We start from the raw sequence: 24,038 nt of genomic DNA on the forward strand, positions 1-24,038 counted from the left end.
AGACGTGCCAGGTTACATGCCATTGTCCAGCTGGGTACAAGGTACAAAGCCCGTGACAAGAAAGGGATGGAGACAGAAGGAGAGAGGTGAGAACTTTGTGAAGAAAAGGGCAGATAAAAATGTGTAAAACTGCAGTGATGAGGAAGCCATATAAGAGCTGGGTGGTTTTGCAAAAATCCAAAATTATATGGAATTTCCTCTTTGGATTTTTCTGTTACTAATGTTTTAAAATGCTTGTGGAACGATAATGATAGGATATTATGTGGGTTTGAGAATGAGAGTTCATTTTCGGTGTCGTATTGGTTTTTGCCGGCTATATCCGATGCTGAGTTCCCAGGCTCTGGATAGTTTCCTCTGAGCGTCCACTCAGCCAATCAAGCTCAATTACCCCTGAGCAGTGAACACACAAACACAGCGACACTAAGTTCCTCAAACTTCTTTAACTGGCCTCCCTGTGGAAATATATTGAGTTTTGCCCTGGCAGAGGTTCATTTCACATGATAGAAATGAGGGGAAAACCCTGCAAGGAAACGCTATGACTGCAAGGATTTCGGAGCATTTAAACGTGGCCTGAAATGACACTCAGCAGTGGTTTGTTTTTAAGACAGTGAGAGAACATAGAGAGAAAAAAAATAAGGATGTCACACAGACTATATGGATGTCTAATTTCTTAAATCCTGGCTGAACACAAAAAGCAACTTGTTATTTCTAAAATAAGCACTCCTAAGCAAAATGGTGGTGTGAATAAATCTGGAGAGGCACAAATATCTGTTCACATCAACATCTACATATGATAAGGGATTTATGGTCTGATATATTTGTATCAACGGGGAATTATTGCCCTTTGATTCACTTTGATATTCTGTTCTATGAAGTTGCACTTGGTAAACAACTTGGCCATGTGCAAACGGTCAGTTTACCCTTCCAGCATGATGATTGGCATTTAAAGCTGCTATGGGTGTTGATGAAGCGTAGGTACCTGCAGCAGCACGAAGAGCTGTTTGCTTCATACATATTAAATCTGGCAAAAACTGGACGTCTGCTTTAACCCTTGAGGAAGACTCTTCAAAAGATTAGCTTAACTGGAAGAAACAAGCAAGAGACCACAGAACAGGGAGTGTGATTAATGAAATGGGTAGAGGAGTCAAAGCAACTTCATAAAGGAGAAAACACTAAAGATCCTTTTAGACAGCAAACTACTACTGCTGCATCTGCTGCCCAGTGGCGTTTATGGTGTGTATTTAGACAGGGAGACACAACTCTGCCACCCTGGTTACCAGCTACATCTGATCCTCCCAGCAGCACAGTATGCTACATTGCTGGTATCTCCCAGTATAATCTCATCATTAAAAAGGAAGAAATGATTGGCAGATGACACACTTAATACAGCAAGTTAAGCTAACTGATATCATACATATCATACCAACATTGGCCCCAATCGGATAAACACAAAACTTATCTCATGCATCCATAGGTGCTGATTACGTGGGTGAAATTGTGCCATGTCAAGAGCAGAGTAACATCATCCAATCAGGATAAGAGATCAGAGGATTGGACACTGTGTGAAGGCAGTGAGTTTGTATTTCTCTATTAATCATTGGTGTCAGCCAAAACAGTTGTTTCACTGATAAAGTGTGTCCTTTTGCATCACTTTGTGAACCAGCCTTTTGACAAACAAGCTCAAAATTGTAATTCCTGTAGCTGTTTGTTAAAGGTCCCCAAAAGACATGTTTCACAGACACATAAAAGTACTTTGCTCTGAATAATAATTTCTGTCTGATATGGTTTATCCACAAAAAAGTTCAAACCTTGTTAAAATTTCTACTCTCTTTAATACTGAATATGCTCATATATTTTTTTGTTTTGAAGTTGCTGCACACAAGATGCCTCCTACACTGAAAAGTCCATTTTCAATGAAGTTTTCACATCACATTTGTAAGTTGCATATTGGACCAGGACTGGCTCCCAAACTAGTTGTGATTTGGTTTATGTGGTGACAAGGTGGTTGTTTTTACTGATAATCTGATCACCTTAATATACATATATGGTGATGTAACAGTCTTTGCTCAGTTTTAAGCCTTTATATACAGATTATACTGTATATATGTTTCAGCCATCCCTGTGGGAAAAATATATAATAAATGCTTATGCTTACATCGCTTTCTTAAGTGCAATTGTTGGCTGCAAGCTGAAAAAGGCAGTGGCAAATAACCGTCCATGTTCATGAGGGTGTCAGCACACAAATGGAGGCCATGGTCTGAAAGCACCTAAATGCTCACTGAGGAGAGATCCTTGGAACCCGACTGTGCAGGTGGTATTCCAAAGTGCAGAACTGCTGTGCGTGTGTTCATTGTTTCTGTGTGCCTGTGTATGTGCATGTGCAATCATACACACTTGTGTTTGAGTGACTCATCCACCAGCCATTGTCTGACATGGGAGACAAGCTCATAGGCATTAGCTCGCCTGGATATACACTCATTGCTGTTTCATGAAATACATGAGAAAATTATATCAGCTTGCTGCAGTGGAGCATGGATGACAAAGGAAATGATGGCATCCTTTGTGCATAAGACAAAAAGGGCTGGATTCAAGAGGCTCTTAGAATGAGGGCAGATGACAGGCGTGATGCTTGGAGTTTTGTGGTGTTACACTACAGGGGCCCATAAGTGGTCTGTAAACGTGACAGTGGAGAGAGGGTAACAGCATACAGGGCGGCAAAAATTAAACCAGACAGGAATACTCATAAACACAACACACACATCTACACGCAAGCACAGCAGGTTGTAAACGCGTCGACATGTGCGCGCAGCATGCTCTGAAGTCACACACAAACAGGCAGCTGCCGGCGACCTGCTGTGAGTGTGTGATTGTGACTCTCTGGGGTTCCGTTTCTCATAAGCGTGTCATCACATAGGTGTGTCTTCCTTTGTGTGTATGTTAAGTGTGACGGCGTGTGTGTGTGTGTGTGTGTGTGTGCGCGCGCGCGCTTGCCTGTGCATGCAGCTGTCGCGACCCAGCGTCACTGTGTCTGTTCTAACCCACCACCCCCCATCCCATCCCACCTCGCCACCACCACCACCTCAGAGGATTAGCCACTGTGCATGCTGGGGACCACATCACAGCCAATCACATATTCATGGGAAATTCAATTTCTCCGACACACTGGGATGATTTGTACCCTGACATGAGGCTCTATCTCGTCCGGTGAATTGTGTCTCAAATTGAAAAAGCAAGCGAAGGACGTCTTTTACAATGGGGCCCGAGCAGAGCAAAATATAGGAATGTGAGGCGGGGCAGTGATGGGAAAAAATAGTTAATGTGTGAGTATTTCCAGTCCACAGTAGGGTGAAACAGCCCTGACTTATTTGTTATACCATTCCCTGTTGTGTGAGGGAAATTATTCTGCATATCAATGCTACTGTACAACTCTGCTGTTTAACTATTTCTGTGCAGCTGGTGACAGCAGGGAGGCTGCGAAAGCAACCCCACTGCAGTTTCACCACCTTCTCTACCCTACTTCCCATTCCAGTCCTACAATACAGATGTTTCCCAACCCCCACCATGATAATATATGGTGTCCCCCCCATTTCAGCATCATTAACATCATGCCGAGTCCCCCCATTTATCTCAAGATAAGCTTGTCAGTTAAGGAATCGTCATGGCAGTAATGGAGGTGGCACTACTGGGACACACATGTTGTGCCAACGGGCTAATTGAAGCCAATCGGCATTTCACACAGCAAGCTTCACCCGCATAATAAGGTCATTCCCTCCAAAATTCCCTACAGTGCTTTGCTCATTTTCCCTCCCTGCGTTTTCGCTCTTCCCAGCGGTGTTGGCCCAAATACGGCGACGATGTGGCTGTGTTTAACAATACAGACTTGGCATATGGCAGGGTCACATGTCAGGAAGAAGATGTGCATTGAGGGAGGTTCAGGTGAGGGTCAGCCTCCACTTCCTGTCAAGATGGATCTCGGCCCCAGGTAAGGCTTCTCGTGATGGAGCGTGACACTAGACGAGACCAGCTCGAAATCTTTAGACTCCCCCCACAAAGAAAAGGAGATAAAGATAGACACTGAGGAGCCTTGAAGATGGAGATATTTCCTGAGAGATAATCCCCTCTCTGGGTAGGAGATTTTGAAGAAGGGAACCTTTTCATCATCCTTCATTTTGCTATTTCATCTTCTCTCTAAACAGCAGCAGGCCTGAAGATTTTCTTTTTCATCCTGACTGTCTCCTAAGGTTAGAAACACTCATACTGTAAGAAGATTTTAGACTTAATTTAGTCATTCCGAGAGAAAGACATAAAATAGTTGAAACAGCAGGGACAACAACATCAATTCAACACATTGTGGATCTTCTGACGCAGTATCAGGATAACAAGCCGTCCTGTATCTTAAAGGTAGCATATTTAATTTATTTAAGTCACTCTGGTGTAAGAGAGTTTGCTTTATGAATAAAATGACTGAAAGGTAAAATAGAAAGCATAGCATTCAACAGATCCATCCGCCTATTAAGTTGTTTGTCTGCAAACCTTGACACAACATCCCTGCTGTCAGCCTCAAGCTACAGCTTATTAATTAGAATGAGAAATCTGTGTTAAAAACATTCCACATGGCTGCATTTCTCTGAGGTACACCACTTCTTGAATTTGGTGAGAGTGTCCACTGCTAAGCTTAATTAATTTGAGAGACCTTCAAGGAGTCCTGTAGCTCACGCTAAGATGACAGACTCATTCGCATAATTATCCGCCATGTTTACACATGAGCAGACTCTGTGCACACTTTCCACGGCGACCAACGAATCTCCAAGCCCTTTTAAAAATGCAGCAGGCGTCGTCCATTCAGACCGGTGCTCCTCACCGATGAGCCACAGCCTGGCTCTTTGTAGCTGAAGCAGTGCTAATGAGAATGAGGTCATGGGGATTTTGGCAGCCATTGTGACGGATGTGGGGAGAGACACAAGCCAGAACCATAACACCCCTTTTCTACAGCACACATACTCCCCACCCAGTGTGTCAAAACATGCTGAGTGTTGGGCCAGTGGTGGCGGCTGACTGGGAAATAAGGGCAGCTTCTTGGCAACTGGTAGCCATGTTGGAGGCCAGCTCCAATAAAAGGATTTGTGAGGGAAAGAGGAAGAAAGAGAATAAAAAAAGTGAACTTTATCTTATCCATTTGACACTCAAAACCCCAAATGAGCGACCAAACCGATACAGAGATGAAGTTTGCAGTAACACTCAAAATTAGCCTCAAAGAGTACTTTTAATTTACACCAATCAGACATTGTTTTCTTTTGCTTCTATATGGCTAGTGACTGACTGTCTTTCATTGGCTTGAGAATTAAAGAAGGACTGGATGGAGAAAGGGGCTGTGAGAAAGACGAGGTTTAACAGGGAAGGAAGGGGGGGAATGGGTTTAACAAGGCTGTAACACTGCAGAAAAGAATGTCCTCTTTCCATGGGCCACTGGAATGGGACTAACAGGACGCACTGACATGGCAACACACACATACAGGCACATATAGGCATCAAAGAGGGATACAATGTCATGTTTCATCACCAAGGATACAGTTTTCATCAGGAGCATACCAAAAAATAATTCTGTTCTGATGTAACTATCAGGCTGAGCTATACTTACACTATACAGAAACAAGGTCACGTCCGGCAGTGACCACATATCTTGCAGATGGTGTCATTCAAAAAGCAGCTTTCCAGACTTTACTTAAAGAAAGACAGACTGTAAAAAGGTAGTATTAATGGCTTTCTTTGGAAGCATCAGACTTAGCATATTATACAGTGCTAGTCTTCTGTTAAAGAAACAGGTCTAAGTTTTATTTTAGTGGCGCATGGCAACCATGATACAACAACCCTTTGGATAAACAAAAATGTACATAAAAGTATTCAGGTAAATGTACTTTTAATGAACTGTTTTGATAATTTGCAGGTTAAAAAGACATCTTGATGCCTAGCCTCAATCTGGGCTAAATTTGTTTTGAATGTGACGTCTACATTACCATTGGTTCACAAATGTTTCAATGACTTTGATGTGACGGAGATACCAACACATTGAAATTTCATTATGGAAACACTGTGGTGGCAATGGTAACCTTGCCATCTAAAAAAAAAAAAGTTCACTTTCCATTCAAATTTAGTGTATGTAAAAAAACAATCCCAACTCAAGTTCCACTTACTAGAATATTCCAGGGCTTTCAACTTTATCACATGGTCTTCATTATCATTACTTCATTATTCATACTATTTCATGCATAACTTTGAAGCCATGCTCCTACCAGTGCTACGGATGATATAACATCTACTGAGGTTGCATTGCACAGGCTGATGAAAACCATGTGATACAGTTCAGAGATCCAGAAAAAGCTAGTAAGTGGACCTTGAGTTGGGAAAGTTTTGTCAAGCCACTATTATTAAAGTCTAGAATAAACTTGGATAGAAAAAACTCCGGGGCAGCCACCAATACTGTTTTTGAGTAAATGTGAGGTTAATATTGACCCAACGATTACAGAATTAAGCTTCATTTGTATATCCAAAACAGGCAGATGAAATACTCTAATGGAAATGTCATTATGAGGCAAGTCACACCATCTAATCCGTGCGCATAGTTCACTGAACAGTCTGGCCTCAAGGTGATTATTGATGTTTTCCAGAATTAAATCTCCTTATGAACTCGGAGGCTGGCTTTGTGAGGTTTAACAACTATGGCAAAACCTGGTTGCAATTCTGGTTCTGTTCATGGTTTAATTTCGATCATATTTTAGCCAAGACCTGGTTTTAAAAGATCACACCAGTGTAGCTTTCCTCCAAGAAAGCTATTTTTAAAAGAGTGGAATATATAATAGCCTCTGAAATTGCATCCCAAAGGAACACTAAAACTAAGACTATAATTCAGACTATTGCCAGGTACTTACTAGGGCATTATTTGGTTGTTCTAGATGATTTTTCAGAGTCAGTTTGTTGGCAAGGTCATTGTGGAGCCTTGTAATCTCCCCACTGTGAAAAGGTTGGCATAGCTATTTTCAACTATTCTTCATGCTCCTGACTTCTTCCTGGTCTTAGGCATTCTTATTTCAGGGTGAGTCAGGTTTCCTTGAAGGGTTTACACACTGCTACACTTGAATCTCATCCTCCATCACATTGGTAGTGGTTGACATTTACTGGCTGACACCTGATCTTTATTTGCCAGATATATTAGTATAACCCTATTTTTTGAATGATTTGATGAGTCCTACTGTAGGGCTTGGAGTTTCTCTGCATTACAGCACAAAGACCTCAATATATTGAAATGCAGACATCTCCCTCAATGACCTACAGTGATCTCACAAAACAACAGGGACTTCTTAGCAAAAGCAGCTTTACAGATCTCTCCCGGAGAAAGAAAGAAACACCACACTCCGGAAATTGGCTGGTGTTTTGCGCAACGTTTGGCGCTAAGCTGTTTTTAGAGGCAAATGAAAAGAAAAGGATGATGATGAAAAAGGGGATTAACCACAGAAAGAAATGAGAGAACCAGTTAGGCCTGTTGTTGAATACACTCAATATTTTTTTTTAAAAAAAAAAGGGCAAACAAGCTGTCCTCTGCCAGCTTCTATTGCCCTGCTGGAGTGTTGTTCACCTCAGCACGCCAGCTCTGAACCTCTACAGGGGTTTCTCTGTTTATGTGTGAGTGTGTATGTGTGTGTGTGTGTGTGTGTGTGAATTGGGCAGGGGGGTCTTCCGGATGACATATTTGCATACAAACAGCCTGTCCAAATTCACAGAGGGGAGAAGGGAGGGAAAGCAAGGTAGAGGAGAAAGAGAAAAGCAAATATGGTGAGTGTGAAAGTGTGTGCGCCTGTGCATGTGTGTGTTTCTTCTGAGAGAGAGCGCTGGGAAGGGTGTTTGTCCTCCTCAGGTGCTGAGGGGCTTTCGATTTAAGCAGAGTGGAGAATCTCATTACCTGAGTGATGCACTGCCTGTGTTTACACGCATTATTCCAAAGAGGCTTCAACACTCCTTCATTCTTCCACCTCTCTCCCTCCCCTTTTTTTTCCAACGGAGAGAGAAGGAAAAAAAAAAAAAACAAAAAACAAAGTTCCAATTGCAATAACAAACAGGTCGGCTCAGCCACAGAGGAGGCTGACGGATCAAATGGCTCTTTTTCTCAGAGCAGGGTTCTGTCGCAGATGGGATGCTTTGGTAGAATTACTTTGCTGAAGTTTGACAGCACGCGAGAAGTCGCACAGGCATGAACAATGAGGTGGGACGGGAGGAAGACTAGCGTGTGCGTGCTTGTTTTACTGCTGAACTTACTGTGAGGTAATGTGGGCGTGTCATCTTGGCATCATTTAAAGTGAGATTATATAACTTTTGCTGTAAAGAGGTTGCTATAGTCACAAGTGATGAGATAACAACAAAATGTTGAGTAAACTAAAACGTGACTAAAACGTAGCATCACAGTAGCACAAGTACAGTCAAGTAAGAGCAGTATCTACCAAATGTTTGCTAACATTAGCCACCGTAAGCTACAGGTCATACCACACCAAGTAGGACCGTATTCACATTACCGTGTTGCAGCGGTCAACAATAATGGAAGAGGCAGGCATAAAAGCTGTTATGTTTAAGCCTATTTTTAGGATCTCAGTGGCTGACTGTCACCTCGTCTTTGTAAGCGTCTCCGTCTCTCCTTTTTTACGCTGCAAAGGACTGAAATCACCTGACGCCGCTGTTGTGACAAGCGGCACTCCAAACAATAATTCAATTTGTCGTTGCTTTGCATCTTTATTCTCGCTCGCAGGCACACGTCTTCCTTTCAATCAAGCGAACCAGATAGAGAGGGCGAGAGACAGAGGGAGAACGAGTGAGACAGGTAGCGAACAGTCTTGCGCCAGGCAGAGTACGTTACATCGTTGCCAGCGTCAGATCACAGCGCACGGCCTCGTCTTTTTCATGTAGAACAACTGCTTTTGACAGCACATTTGTTAAAAACCACCCAAGGAATATGCAGAGTTTAGATAAAAGAGGCCTCAGTGCAGAGTTATTGTTTTTTTTCCCCCCTTTCTTTTCTTTTCTTTGCTCCCACACACTCACCAACACCACCACCCCTCCCCTGATACACCGGTGCTCTAATTGCTATCAACATGAGTCATAAACGTTCAGCCCTTTTTTTTTTTTTCTTTCCAGGGAGAGGAATTATTACTGGCGAGCTTCACGTCCGTCAACACATGCTAATTCCCTTTTTACTGCTTCGAGTCGCCTTGTGTGTGTAGGTGTGTGTAGGTATGTGTGAGGTTGGCACGGCGGCCGAGCACGTCATTCTGGGTTGAACTTGGGTGGCAGAGTTGCCTTTGAACTGCAGACAGGGGCTGAGTTACAGTCTGGGTTTGTGTTCCAAGACAAACTTCAGTAAACTGGGAGCATAGGACAGCTTTTAAAAAACAGGGTTCTCTTAATAAGCAAAAATTTGTTCTTTGGCAATAAACTAAAGCAAAAGTTCTCTTAAGCACCATGCTGAACTGGATTTGCATAAAAAACATCCCTTATAAAATCCTCAGATCTAAAAGTTATTTTAAAACATCAGAGTGTTCCATATGAAATCACTACCTTCACCAAAGAACATCTGAAGAACAGCCTTTTTTCGAAACTGTGTAGAAGAAAGAAGGAGTCTGCTCAAAGTGAAATGAACTAACTGCTAATTTACTCCCTGCATGGAAAGTGTGACTGAAAATTCACTAAAACCTACAAGGGAGGGAAATTTTAGAAAATGTTCTATTTCATATTTTAGCCAAAGGTCATCTTTTAAAGATAAAAATGTGAACACAGTGGGGATGAAACAGATCATGTCATGGTCTTCTGATGGAATGAGTAGTTAAAATTTACATGAGGACATAATGACCAATCTGTCCTCTAGAGGTGATCACCAAAATAAAAACATAAGGTATGCATCTCTTTCATCATGAAACCTTTCGTGAAAATCCTAAAGGCACAAAGTACAAGCAAAAAGTGTTTTGCAGCTACGTGTAGGAGTTTATTTATTATTTGTATTGTAACTAATCATTACTCAAATCCTGTGATTTTATGTTCTGATATATTGTAAATAAATAAATAAGCTGTTATGCAACCATGCTGTGTATACAATATATTGTGTATTTTTGTATTTGCTTCAGCCTAATCATAACCACAGACATGGATTTCCCATTTTATATCCCTATCCATTTTTCTGTTGACGCCTGACTTGTGTTGAAGGCTTCATGCTGTTGTTGTCCAATTGGCTTATGACGGAAACTGAAAATACCCAGGTCCCTGGTGAGAGGTGGGGTTCAGATGGTGGGGTTTGATAGAAAGTGGGGACGGCTTAGCGCTGAGGGAAGTAGATCCAATCTCTAAATGTGTCGGTGTGAAGGTGAAATACTGGAGAAACCCCGCTGGGCTGCATTTCACAACTCTCTGAGGGGCTCTATAGGGAGAGCTTTCCCACTGCTCCTATAGTAGCTGCAGGCAGGCACACACACATCTCACACCACCCCCTCACACACACACACACAGCACAAACACTAAAACTTCCAGAGCCAAATATGGCAAGCCTGAATATATCTATATATTGTTATTGTCAGGTGAAAACTTCTTATGTCCATTCTGGTTGATTTTATTGTTTTAGTTTATCTTCAGTTGAAGAAACGTGTAGTCTGTGGGTTTATGAGCAAGATGAAATCTGTGGACAGAACAAACAATTCACAAATATTTTTTTCTTTTCTTAGAGACTTAACAGTAGTGTAGCTCAAAATGTAGAGCTTGTCTAAGGGTGCCACAAGAGAAGATGCTATGCAGTCATTAATATTAAAAAGTTCATCTCCTTGGGAGCAGATTGAGTGTTTAAAGGGGAAGAGGATTATCCTCTGGGGAGCATGAACATGTTCCAGTAGTTTCATGGCAATCTCGCAAATATTTTTTCAAGGATGTGAAAAGTGGAAATTTTGGTCTGATGATAGAAGAAAGATCAGGGGGTCACGAAAATGATTAAGAATGATCTTCTAGCAACCATGAATACACATATTAAATGTCATTGGTAATCTGGATAGTGGTTGTCAATTGATGAAAGATGAACAGACTAATGGGTTGGCGTCTATAACAGCAGAAAAACAATGGGATAGATGCAAAAATGCATGAAGGTCAGCCCAAAGAAAAGGTTCATATCCTTGTTCCTGAAATGTTGATGTTGTTTTGGAGATACCGGGATTCCACCTGACAATCTCAATATGAGTGGCATATATTTATGCCAGAGCTATACATGAAATATGCAGGACCTGGGAGAAGTGCGAGGCGAGGGGCCACTCTGAATTCAGATCAGGAACCAAACCACTGGAAGACCCCAACAGGATTCCAGTGTGGGTTGCCAGGGCAACATAAGCAGGAACTTTCAACCATGACAGCGAAACTGCAGAGGACGATGAGGAGAGCGCAAAACAACAGGGAACGTGGGAGAAAAAAAAAGCCCTCTGTTTACAGGGACAAAACTGGAAAAACAATGAACGCATGCTGGGTACATTTTAGCACTGCAACAAAGGAAAGAAAGTTCACAGAATGTCTGGGATGTTCAAGCAGATGAGGGGCTTTCTTGTGTGCCACAGCTTGCCAACTAGTTGTTTTTGCTTGTCGCTTGGTAACCAATACCCCCCATGCCCAATCACACACACCGGCATACACACAAAAACAGAAGTGCTTATATTCAGTCATTTTGTTTTTGAGAGTTTCCACCTTGTTAAACTGAGAGGACAAGTTACTGAGAAGAGAAGAAAAGAAGGCAGTATGTTAACAACACACACACACTCTCTCACACACACACCTTCCTCATACATGTACAGTAATGCAGGAACAAGCAGATAACAATCTCTCAGCCGCATTGCCAGCAGCCTCAAAACAACCTGTAAGACAAACGTCTTGATGTTTTAACTTTGCTGCCAGGCAGGCAGCATACACCTGGCATCACTAAACACTTAATTAGACACTAACACTACAGTAGCATGCTGCTCCCTGTACTTTCCCAAGGTCTTGTTAGCAAGGCAACCGTGGCATCGAAGCGACAAACGCTACCTACCGCCAAGTGGCAATGAGCGTTGCTGTGCCAACTCTGAGGCCATAGTAAGGGAAAGGCTTTGGATGAAGATCTTATCAACGGATAAGCTCCATCATCCACAGTGCTTTTATGTTTCAGACAATTAACTCGCTATTGTTGTCTGTGCCAACGCTGCCAAAAGATAGAACATAGATATATGCACATCTTGCTTCACAGTCAGAACTATCAGCATTCTGCCATGCCAGGTAGCCTGATGAGATTTCACTACTATGGGTTTTGGAAGCTGAAGGTGAATTGTGGTTTAAATTAGACATGTTATGCCCCTGTATTTTTTAAATTTTTAATGGCTATAAGATCCCGAATATTAACAACATTCTGAAAACATTATTTAGATTATCTATGAAACCCCAGCATCCACTGGAGCTCCATCACAGGGGCGTACTTTACTGGGGGGACACGGGGACATGTCCCCTGCACTTTTTCTGAATGCGGTATAGGACCCCTTCACTTTTTACAATCCGAAAACTATTGTTATACTTAAGAAAAAAAAATTGGAGAAACTGCACACACCGAGAGCTCCCAGTCTCCCTTCCAACTCCCCCTCCCCTCTCCTCTCTGCTGGTGTTAGGCGAACATTGACTGAGCCGACATTGATACACTAGGTAACGCTGTTACTATTACTAACACTGGCTGGTGAGCAAAATCGTCACCGGCCCGTCACATATTTCCAAACGGGGAAAAAGCAATTTGACAAACCAAATATTTAAGATGGTTGTAAAAGAGCATGATTTTTCTATTTACCTATGTAACTTGAAAATGAGTCCACCTTCAACCACAGCAAGTATCCGTCAACGATGTATGAATAGCAGAGTCTCTCTCGCTGCTAGTTTACTTTAACGTTTGATTCACACACGGCGGGCTCAATAGGATAACTGCTTTCATATTAAATATGAGATGAGGTGTAGTAGTCTATGGAAGACAGGGAGGGCAAGGTAGGGAAAAGCAGCACTGATTTGCAATTAGGTAATATGTTACCGTAGTCCCTACATATATGTAGAAATGCAGGAAATGGGATTCAAATTGCATTTTTTTTCCTGGGGGAGGACCTCAAGACCCCCGTTTTATTATTTTCCTCCCACTTCTCAAACCAAAGTTACACCCTTACTCAATCAGTGCAGGGAGATGCAGGTTTGATAGTCCTGAAACTTTTCTATAATGTAAAATCATGTAGCTGTATGACCCGTCATATGGCCATATTAAAGAAATACTCCACTGAAAAACTGTTTTGAATATCAAATACTCACCACAGCCTAACTTGGCTCCAAAAACTGTGGAACTTGCCCCTTCTCAGAGGATGGTGCTGTTAGAAAGAATTCCAATGGCTTTCCAGTTTCATGGTAGAAAAGAAAGTCAACATGTCAAAATGTCAAAAGAAACTTCCCAAACCAGTCTCTCTGTATGCTCTGTATGTTTCAAACAGTCCTATTTTTCAAAAATAGTGGTTGCTGTTTGGACTAATGTGTAAGCCAGTGTTACATAGACTTGACAAGAAAAACTTTGGTTTGCATGCTATATTATTTCAAAAACTGCAACATGTGAATAGTTTTAGATGAATAAAGGCTAGATTTCTGTGCTACATTTAGATGTGTAATGCTAACTCTTATAAACACAAAGCCATTCCCTTAAGCAGGCTATGTGCTGGGCTTACATAATAGAAAGCAAACTTATAATAAATACAAAGCAAATGTAACTAAAAATGTCATACATGGAGCAATTTTACACATTAGCTGCTCTTTATAGCACCACATGCACTTAACAGCAGAACTAGGGTGGCTAGCTTGGCCAGAAAACTATTCTCACAAGTTAGCTTAATTTAGCTGCCTCATTTTCTAACATTAATATCCTTCTCAGCATAAAATATTGAACCACACATTAACAGACAATAAATTTGTATTCATATGGAGTTTGTATACAGTTTCTCACCTTGAAAGAGAGAACCAACTCTCAGAGCAGCTCTCCTTTCTCTTGAGTGTGCAACGTTCAGACTAGCTCCCACACAGGGCTACCAGCGCTACAGCTACTGCTTTTTACTGTCAATAACTGGCATCATGTAATTTGTAGCAGCAATTTTAGCACATTTAAGATAATATTAATAATACTGTAGTCTTTTTTGAGCATACAACAAAACAGTTGAATAACCCAAACTAATTGTGGACATAATTCATAACAACTCAGGGTGCCACAAAAGCTAAAAAATGCTAGTGACAAATGCTTTTTATTAAGCCATATTTCAAACTATGTTGGTAAAAATATTGTTTGTAACATATTGAGTAGATGGATTATGCTGTAGGACTGGTTTAGTCTGCACTGAGACTATGTTTGGATGTTCAAAATTTTTTTAAAGGCCAACATCGACTTGACATAGCATAACATCTCAGCGATACATTTCAGCCCTCATAGTGACATAATGGATGGCAGACATCATTCATCCATGAAAGGAAGCCAGGAGCCATCTGATGTTGTGGAAAGACACTCAACTATGCTTAGATGTGTCCTGGCGGCCATGTTGGGTGGCAAGCCTGCAGTAATGGTACTGTACTTTGTCATTTGGAGGTAGTGCAGGATTCACATTAAAAAGACTGAGGAAAACCAACAAACAAGTCTGATGATTTACAGTCTGGTTTTTGGAGTGTCTCTTTAAGCAGGATGAACGAGGACAGACAAGATAAATGATGAGAAAGGCTCTCCTCACATGTGCAAACAATTTTCCACCACAGTACAACCGGGGGCCAAATGAACTGTCTGTTCAGTATGTGAAGCGTGAACAAATGCCTTTCACATTAAGTCAGGACCCTGGAGACCTAGATAGTGTGTGTGCACGCGCATGTGTGACTCGAGAGAACAAGTGAGCATGGCAGTGTATTGTTACAGCATATATGAGTGTGTACTGTACACACCTGCATGAGCCATGATTTACCATGCAAACAAAGGCAAGCACCTTATTATAAAACATTATGGCTCCCTCTAAATACTCAATTTAAATTCAACCAAGGCCATGTTTAGATTAGGTGTATGCTGCAGGCAGATAATCCTTTGACCTGATTGGCTAAAACGATGCTTGCAATGTGAAGGGAGGGAAGGGTTGATGCTGGGAGGGAAGGGTAGATGAGGGTAAAAGGTGGTGTCACCTCATATCTTTAACATGAAGAAAGCAAAATTAACTGTAAATAACCTTCAGCCCAACACCAAGGTGAGAAGGGGGAATGGCGATGATGAATATATATAGACTAATGATGTCAGCTAACAACGATGATGACATGACAGTGAAGAGGCGGATGTGGATGACAAAGGTAATTGACAGTAGCCATTAATGTCACCGGTGTGAGCTGCTGCTTTAAGTGCAATACATTCAGCTGTAAAGCAGAGCATTGCATAATTTAACACATCAACTGACACCTGTATAGCACTCACCTAACCTACATACAAACAGAGGGCTTAAAAACAATATGGAGGTAATCAAGGTAGCTGGAATGTGTTGATCCGAAGAACAAATGTTATAAAATTGCTGCTTATCTGAAGAGCCAATACACATCAACGCTGGGAAACAGGACAGTACCCTTTCCTGAGGAGTTCATGTGCAGGCTTATAGAAAAGAATGGGTGCAGGTGTTTTGACACGCATCATACACCACCAGTGTGTGTTGCCCTTTAGAGTCTCAAAACTCAATATTAAAAAGGACCTGGAACTTCTTTTATTTATTTTATGAGTTTTTAACTATGCACCTTGTGACTCTAAGGATGGCACTGGTTAGATTGGTTCATCACTTTTATTATATTATTGAATAGATTTTCACAAAATTTGGTACAAATATCTGTGGTGCCCAGGGGATGAATACTAATGACTTTGGCGATCCTCTGATTTTTCATCTTGCGCTGCAGGTAGGTCAACATTTTCACTTATAACATTGACCAGATAGTTTGGCACTAAATTTGGAACACACATTCATAGTTCGTAGAAGATGTGTCCCAATGATTTTAGTGATCCCCCAGCCTTTCATTACTTTTATCACTTATTATTACATCCTAGCTACTGTTCCCTAATTACTTCTTCTGTATGGACGAGACATTCGTTGTATGGTATGAACATCAAATGATCATCAAATGCGTGTTTCACTTAAGTCTTGTTATCTAATATGAATATTAAGATTGACCTGATGATCTCTCCATATCATTCCAGTATTACAAACTATGTCTTTGGTGCTGATAAACAGCATAGCCGTATATCAGGTTGTCGTCTCCCTTCCAAATGATGCTTCTACATGTAGTGGATGAAATGATTATCTTGTGTTTTTGTAGTGTTTTTATATTCTAAAGATTTATGAGTCCATAAAGTCAATGTTTTTCTTTTACTTTCGCTTATTCCCACCCAGGAGGGCTTTTGAAACAGGAAGTGGCCGGAATTACCCACAATTCCCCATTGGAGGTAGAGGGTGGGACGAGAGTTTGGACTGTCAGCACCCCTTTTGCCGCTCATTAATCACTTAGGCTACTGTGGGACAGGCCGCAAGGGATCAGCAACACACATGCAAGCATACACACAAATTTAAAAAAGGTGTAGAGCGCGATGCCAATGTATAATCTGTCTCTCTACGAAAAAATCAATACACACAAAATAGAGAAACCCTATTAAATGTTGAGAGCTGTTTCCTTGCCGATACAGATGCACACATCGGAGACACACACACACACACACACACACAGATAGTGACGCTGTTCATCACCACAGAGAGGAGATAGAAATAGAGGGAAGACGAACACAGCTCAGAGTTCCCTGGAGCTAGTCAACAACTCAGAGGGGAAAGAGAGAGGCACAAAGAGACTCTTTTCAATAGTGGAGGCTCTCTTCGTTCAAAAAGCTGGTATCATGTTATACAGCCTCATGTCATTTTCCAGAATGTCTTCCGGGACTCACAAACTCTATATGCATGCATGCATTATTGTGTCTGTGTTGGTGAATAATAATTTGCAATTAATGTCTAACTTTTTTTTAATTGTAAATAAAATCCCAGTATCCTGTGATGTCATTAAACCTGTAATCTTGTAATCACTTGTACATAGACAGCATGTTAAAGCCCCTACAGTATGTGTAAAATTTTTATGTAATCTTTCAAATAATTTGAATGATATAACTGTTTGCAGAAAATTGCAACAATGACTGTGGAAATTTGCACAGTCTATGTTTTGCTTTCAGGCCATTCATTTCTACAATCTATTGGGGGTGAGTGTCTTTTGTGATGTCACCATTAGGTGTCACCGTTTTCAAATCCTACTCATAGTGGCTTTTAAGTTAAGGAACATAAAGGTCAGTTTACCTGTTGTAGGGAGTGCTATTCAGCCTGTAAAAATGGTTGTACAATGTTTTCAATGACTTTGGAGGAGCTTTGTCAAGTCTGACTGAATAACCCATGATGATGTTCTTTAACAAAAAGATACAAAAAAAGTCTTTGAATCAGCATCAAAGTTCATTCTTGAGCTGGGAAAGAGAAGATTGTCAACATAATCTTATTTCAAGGTCCACTGACTATCTTTTCTCTGAGCTTTTTAAACACATCTCATGGTCTCCATCAGCAGATGTTTGATCAGGTACCATGGAAAGCTGGTAAGTGGACCTTGAGTTAGATTATTTTGTCCCACTGGGGGTGTGGAGTTTGAAAGATGTATCTAACATGGGGGATTAACAAAAAGATGCTTATGAGCTACATTATGGGAAATGTAGGTTTCAGTGTTTTTGGAGATTGACCCATACTAGGAACTGAAAGTTAGCATATCTCAGCTTGGGCTGCGTCAATTTGGACCATTCTTTCTTTTAAAGCTGTCTATTGTGAGTCAATCAACTTTATGGGAATGCAATAAATCACTTTATCTATACCACTTAAATCACCTTTAACTACACCAAACAGAAAATTTAAGGGAAAATTGACTAATATGTGGTGGAATGGAAAGTATCCTAGGGAAAAATTTGGCATTTTTTTCTTGAATACTTGGGAATAGATAATTTTCTCAAACAATTGACAATTTATCTCCAGAAAGAGCTATTGAAAATATACAATGGCAATGACTTTTATAGCACCGGGGATGGGGTTAAATTTTAAGAAGAATCTTGAATTCTGGCTCAGTTTGCAAGCACGGACAAATGACTCAACTCATGTAGATAAGGGAATTCCTGCAGTCTGAAACTGTGTGATAAAACAAGCCCGCTGACTCTTTGCCTATTTGATATTTACTTAATGAGAGATGTACCGTACATGCAGATTTACTATGTACAATTACAGACACAAAATATGCTGGATAATGAACTGAGTGATGCAGGAGAATCTCTTCTGAGTTCATTTCGTAGAAATTCTCTCCTGTGTAATCATGCTGGGGTTCATGAATATTATCAAGGAGCTGTGGCTTCCACCTTTGACCTCCTAAATATTGGATTTTTAAAATACTGATGATCTAGAGCCTGAAGGGAAAGCAAGTATTTTTCTGTTGCACTTAATCTATTTTGATCTAGAATCCACACCCACTTTTTTTTGTCTGTTTTCCTTGAAAATTTGCAGCTCTTTTCCTGAAACACCCCCTAAACATGCAAACACACATACACACACTTCACCAGCTATCTCTGCTCTTCAAGGACATCTCTGGAAGATGCCTGAGGGAGAGCTCTTTTATGCTCTAAGCTGTCAATTGGCCAATCAAGGCTTGCCAAAGTAAAGTGACTGTCGCCATAACTGCCACAGGGACAGGGGAGAGTACACAAGAGCTATTTTCAATAACAGCACTTTCACTATGAAGGTAAATGAACATTTCATCCTCTTGTCAAAACACTTGGCAGACAAATAAGGGATAGAACTAGCCCCAAACACAAACATACATATTACATACAGCAGTGTGGTGGTTAGTCTGAATTGCATGAGGAAAACAGGAAAACATACTGAAATTTGTCTTTATTCGTGGTCCTTCTTTCATCATTGATTACCCATCACCATGAAAGATTTGACAACTAGAGTCCTCTGCGCTGTTGACCCACTCATCAGTGACTTACATTTGGAACCTCATACGAAAACGACATGATGAAACAAGAGGGGAGGCAGAGATTCATTTTCCCCACCCATCAATCCACGTGCTGCTCATAAATGTCACCCTTAGGGAAATTGAATGGCACCATTTGTCTGTGTTTTTATTAGGCTGGGATGAACTCAGTCTCGTCGACCTTTCAGAATACATACCCACACCAAGTTAATTGAGGATAAGTCAAACTTGGAGTTCCTACGGCTGGCAGAGCCTGAGCGCTAGGATCCCCACAGACTCGTTGCCTCCATTAAAAAAAAAAAAATTAAAAAAGAGGAGATGGAGACGGGGAAGTTCATCACGAGAAAGGCCAGAGTCCATTGGGAGAATGTCAATTTTTTTTTATTACTTAAATGCCCTGTCTTAAATGCCAAAGTGCTAGACTCCCACAAGTCATTATTGAATTGTGGTGCCTGGTTCTCAGAAGTGACTTTGGCCAGTTTGTTTGAGCAGATCAAGTTTTGGAGTTTGAGTTCCTTAAAGGTGAACTGTAATTAAAACTAACCTTTCAAATAAATTCATTATGTATATATCCTTGGTGTTTGTTTTGACTTAGTCAAATTGTAATTACCAAAAAGAAGAAATGGAAGTTTTGTTTTGTTTTGGGTTTTTTTTACATTATTGTTCTCCACTTAGCATTGCTTTTTGGCGGACTACCTGTGTGGGTGGACAGTGAAAATAATTAATAAATCACTTAAATTTTACCCATTACACTCCTTACATTACTCCCTTTGTTATACTCCATTTACTTCTTTGTTATGACTATATGAATCACAGGTTTTGACAGTCTTGTCATTTGCCATCACAGTTAAAGCTAGCTAGCCCCCCTCTATTGTAATGTGGGATATAAGCAGGGTGTTGATATAAAATGACCAAGAACTAATGTCTAGCGTTGGAAAGAATAAGTGCCCACGTTAGCAACCTACGCTAACTAGCCTGGCTTACTAGTATCCACTATCAAAGTAACAAAACAAACTTAAGAGCACGATGGAAACTTCCAAATGTTAAATGTTGTAAATGGTCAGAACACATACTAAATTATTACGGAATATAACCAAGGCTATGTGGGCTCGATAAAAAAAAGGGGGGGGACATCATGTATTAATGCTTTGGGGGTATTCATAGCAACATCGGCCTTCAAATGTCAGTCAATCACTGCCATGGGGAATACCCACTCAGAGGCTCAAGGCTTGGATGCTGTTTCCACAAATATATCCAAAGAGTTTTATCCTCTTGAAAAATGGAAAAATAGACACAGCTGCAGTATCATTAGTTTAGATTTCCTTTCACAAAAAGTGGAGAAATAAATTTTCTCTTCAACTTTAAAGCTACAGTGTTCCAAACTTGACAGTTAATAGAGACTCCTGAAAACTCCTTTAAGAGTAATCTGGATTGAAATAAACAGATCTTCTGCCTCTGTTGTGAAGTAAATGTGAATATGCTGTGCAAATTTACAAGATTTCTGACAAATGAAGTTCAACTTTTTAAAATTCTAGCTGCCATTAGGACCCACCAGTCTGTGACGCAGGCTTTAAATTCAATCTGTTTTGCCTCTGTCGATAATCCAATAACTTGAACATTACCTGCAAATGTCACCATTCACATTATTTACCAACCAATTTGTCATGAAACTCCAGCAAATTTGAGCGAAATGGCTTGGCTGGTTGTTTCACAGTCAGATTATTTTTATCCTTTATGATATTTCTTTTTTTTCCCTCCCAAAACCTGCCTGCAGCCACTGCCAGTAAAACAGCAATGTGTTACACTCACAAAAAGGCTCTGATTGCAAGTGATGTCCCCACCAGACACCACCACTCAAATCCCCCCGGCGTCTGTCAATATCTATCACAAAGACTGCTTGTTTACATAGTGAGGCTGCTCTCACTTGACTGGGCCCACAGGAAAAAGCACTATAATATTCATACAGTGACCTTATCATGAAACTGCATAATCACTTAAATATCCCGAAAATATCCCCTTTATAGAAGCTTAAGTCACTGTCTATATATTAATACTGACATTAGTGGATACATGTGCTATTTTAGTCTCCACTGATGTCACTATCTAATCCCAGTGGGACTTATTTTTTGTGATATAAGCACATCTGTCTGAAATCTACTATAGTGCCACTATTTAGGCAGATACAGATGATAAAGGCATAAAAAATAGGCTACTATATCCATTTTCATATGACCCAAATCACGTTTCAAACCACAAATAAACAAGGCACTGCAAAATTCATGGATAAAAAGCTCCATCAATATTTTAGTCATGGCTTCGTGTGACTAAATCAAGCACCGAACTGTCTGTTTAGTACACGCTCCTTGTCTCCACACTGGCTCTGTGCGCTCACAGGCGCGTCCTTGGACTCATTTTGAATGTTGTGGCATGAGTCGTTATTGTTGTGGCTCTCAAAGTGGGGTCAGGAGATCCTCCCGGGGTTACTAATTGTGTCGTAAAAGGGCTTCCCAAATCAAATGAGGCATCAGTTAATTGAACTGTAATTAAACCAAACAAAGGACATAAATAATAGTAAGTTCCAGTCTGAATGCTATGATACCTGCGCAACGCAGAGTAAACAGACAATAACAACATGCTCGTGACCCTGGGCCACCATGTGATGTAATGGAAGTCTGGGGCGACAGTGTGTTCATGTCTATATGAGGGGCCCCCCGACATGAAAACGTTTAAAAAGTCTGATTCGTCAAGAAAGCCCGATGCCTGATAACATCCACCGCGCGTCCAGCTGGACCACCTGGATGCGTAAAAACCATACCGTGCCGCGCAGTGTGCCTCTGCAGCAGCCGCCTCCTGCGAGAACAATAACTTGTTTCTGGTGATGTGCGCTGTGTCTGGAGTGATGGATGGTGGAGGGTGACAAAGAGGGGTATGGTGGGATTGGTGCATGAACCAGCGCATCGTGACGGTACGGGACAAGGAGGGGGTAGGCTACTTACGCTGCTGTTCTCTCCTGTCCAGTGGACCATCGCCTGGTTGTGCGTCGCATCCCCTTTGAGCACGAATGAGCTGCTGAGCAGGGACATTTGTTTTTCCCGGGACAGCGCTCTCCTGAAGCGGGGTGAGCTCTCCGCGCCGACTGCTTCCTCGTCACCGTCAGTCAGTAAGCCCGGCGGGGAGCCTCCGTCTCCGCCGCCCATGTTAAACGTACGGTACTCTCCGCCACGCCGGTTTAAAGCCCCGCTGTCACAGCGCACGGGTCCCGGCAGTGCCATCCAGGCCGAGGCGGTCAACAGAAAGACGCATAGGTGCGCGAAGACCTGTTCTTCGGGGCGCAGAGGTGCCATGCTTTGCGCCGTAGTAGCGCTCGTATCGCAGAGACTGATGGAGAGACTGCCGATGCTTGTGGAAGATAGATAGGTGTATACTGTAAGCCGAGAGAGAGAGAGAGCGAGAGAGAGAGAGGGAGGGAGGGGAACTGGAGCTCAGGCAGACAGTGGGAACAACGTGGACGCGTCTCTGTGCCAAGCGGGATCCACAGGACGGCGCAGCGGTGCCATCTGCTGTCCTGCAGCTGCAGCCTCCTGTAACTGAAATCAGATTACACAGTCCATCTTCATAGTGTCACCACAAGAGGAACTGGTTTATTAAAAATTATACGTATTTCAAAGATGCATAAAGTTTATCTTTAAAACATTTTAATTTAGAAGTGTGTGCTTTAAGAAAATAAAGGATTCATTGATTATCAGTCGATTATCATCAATTAATTGTTTAATTATTGCAGCTCAACTCTCAGACATGTTTATCTCACTGTTTAAATCCTCACATGCAAACTATTTGAGCCAATAACTGTCATACAACTGTCAGGAATTGATCATCAGTGTGTGTATAATCATACATAGGCGATCCAGATGGCTTGTCATCATCGACAAGAGTAATCTAGTCAAGCTTCCACATCTATTTACTACATTTCTGTGAGCATGTGGAACAATGACCTGAGAATAAGACATCACAATTTGGCCCTGAGGATAGTTTGTAAATCCTAATAGGTCACCAGTCAATCAGCTTACAGGCAGTTGCTTCTTAACTCTCCCTGGGTTTCTTTTAGTTTAAGCTTTCATATAATTTCCTGGATTCTTTCATTGGATCTTTGCTCTCAATTTAAATGATAAAAACTATCAGATGACCTAAAGCAACCCTAAAAGATACTGCCAAACTGTATTTGCATGATGTCAGTCATCCACCACACTGGCTGCGTGTTGGTGGCCAGCTGGCCAAGAGGTCAAAGTTCACATTTGATCCCACTAAGTAATAGCTCTCCTCTGTGTCTGTCCTCCTATCCAATTATAGGTAGAGGCTGGATTAACCCATGACTACACAGGTCAGGATTGGTAGGGGTCGGGTGTCTCTTTAGGTCAAACAAGAAGGATTTTCTTCATGTTGACATTAAGCTGCGGCCACAAAATCCCAACAATGGTTTTCCTATTCTATGATGTAAATTATTGGTTTTACTCATCATAAAGTATAGTACAGTAAAGAAAGCACTATATATGGAGCAATGCCTGCAATCAGGCAGTCAACTCGAGCTGCACTGCCTGACATCATGGATTTTCAAGATGCTTTAAATAATTTATTATCAGTTATTTTTAACTAATAACAAGATAATTTTACAGACAACACTGTAAATAATATATGTGGCTGGAAAATGTGGAATGATTAAGACAACATAATAATATGGATCAAAATGAATAATGTGCCACCGTACTTGTGATGCACACAGATCGGTCTAGTTATGTGACTGCAGTTCAAATTAAAAATGTACTTGTGATCTTGAAATAGTGCTCTGTTCTGCTTTAAATCTAGAGTTACCTTCACACACACACACACACACACACACA

General features: G+C 41.3%; 1 protein-coding gene across 9 annotated transcripts in view; it reads right to left on the minus strand.

The window, feature by feature from the left end:
• sorcs2 (sortilin-related VPS10 domain containing receptor 2) overlaps positions 1-22,517 on the minus strand; it is a 347,990-nt gene extending 325,473 nt beyond the window's left edge. For 4 of the 9 annotated variants that reach the window (XM_042401563.1, XM_042401562.1, XM_042401560.1 and 1 more), the window contains exon 1: positions 22,140-22,515. In XM_042401563.1, the coding sequence (XP_042257497.1) occupies positions 22,140-22,487 (348 nt within the window). In that variant the 5' untranslated portion in view covers positions 22,488-22,515. Of the gene's footprint in view, positions 1-13,371; positions 13,450-14,050; positions 14,153-22,139 lie in introns of those variants that run through there. The other 5 variants (XM_042401561.1, XM_042401559.1, XM_042401557.1 and 2 more) reach the window with 3 other exon arrangements.
• Positions 22,518-24,038: the final 1,521 nt, after the last annotated feature.

Source organism: Thunnus maccoyii, chromosome 22 (assembly GCF_910596095.1).
Source record: "Thunnus maccoyii chromosome 22, fThuMac1.1, whole genome shotgun sequence".
NCBI lineage: Eukaryota > Metazoa > Chordata > Actinopteri > Scombriformes > Scombridae > Thunnus > Thunnus maccoyii.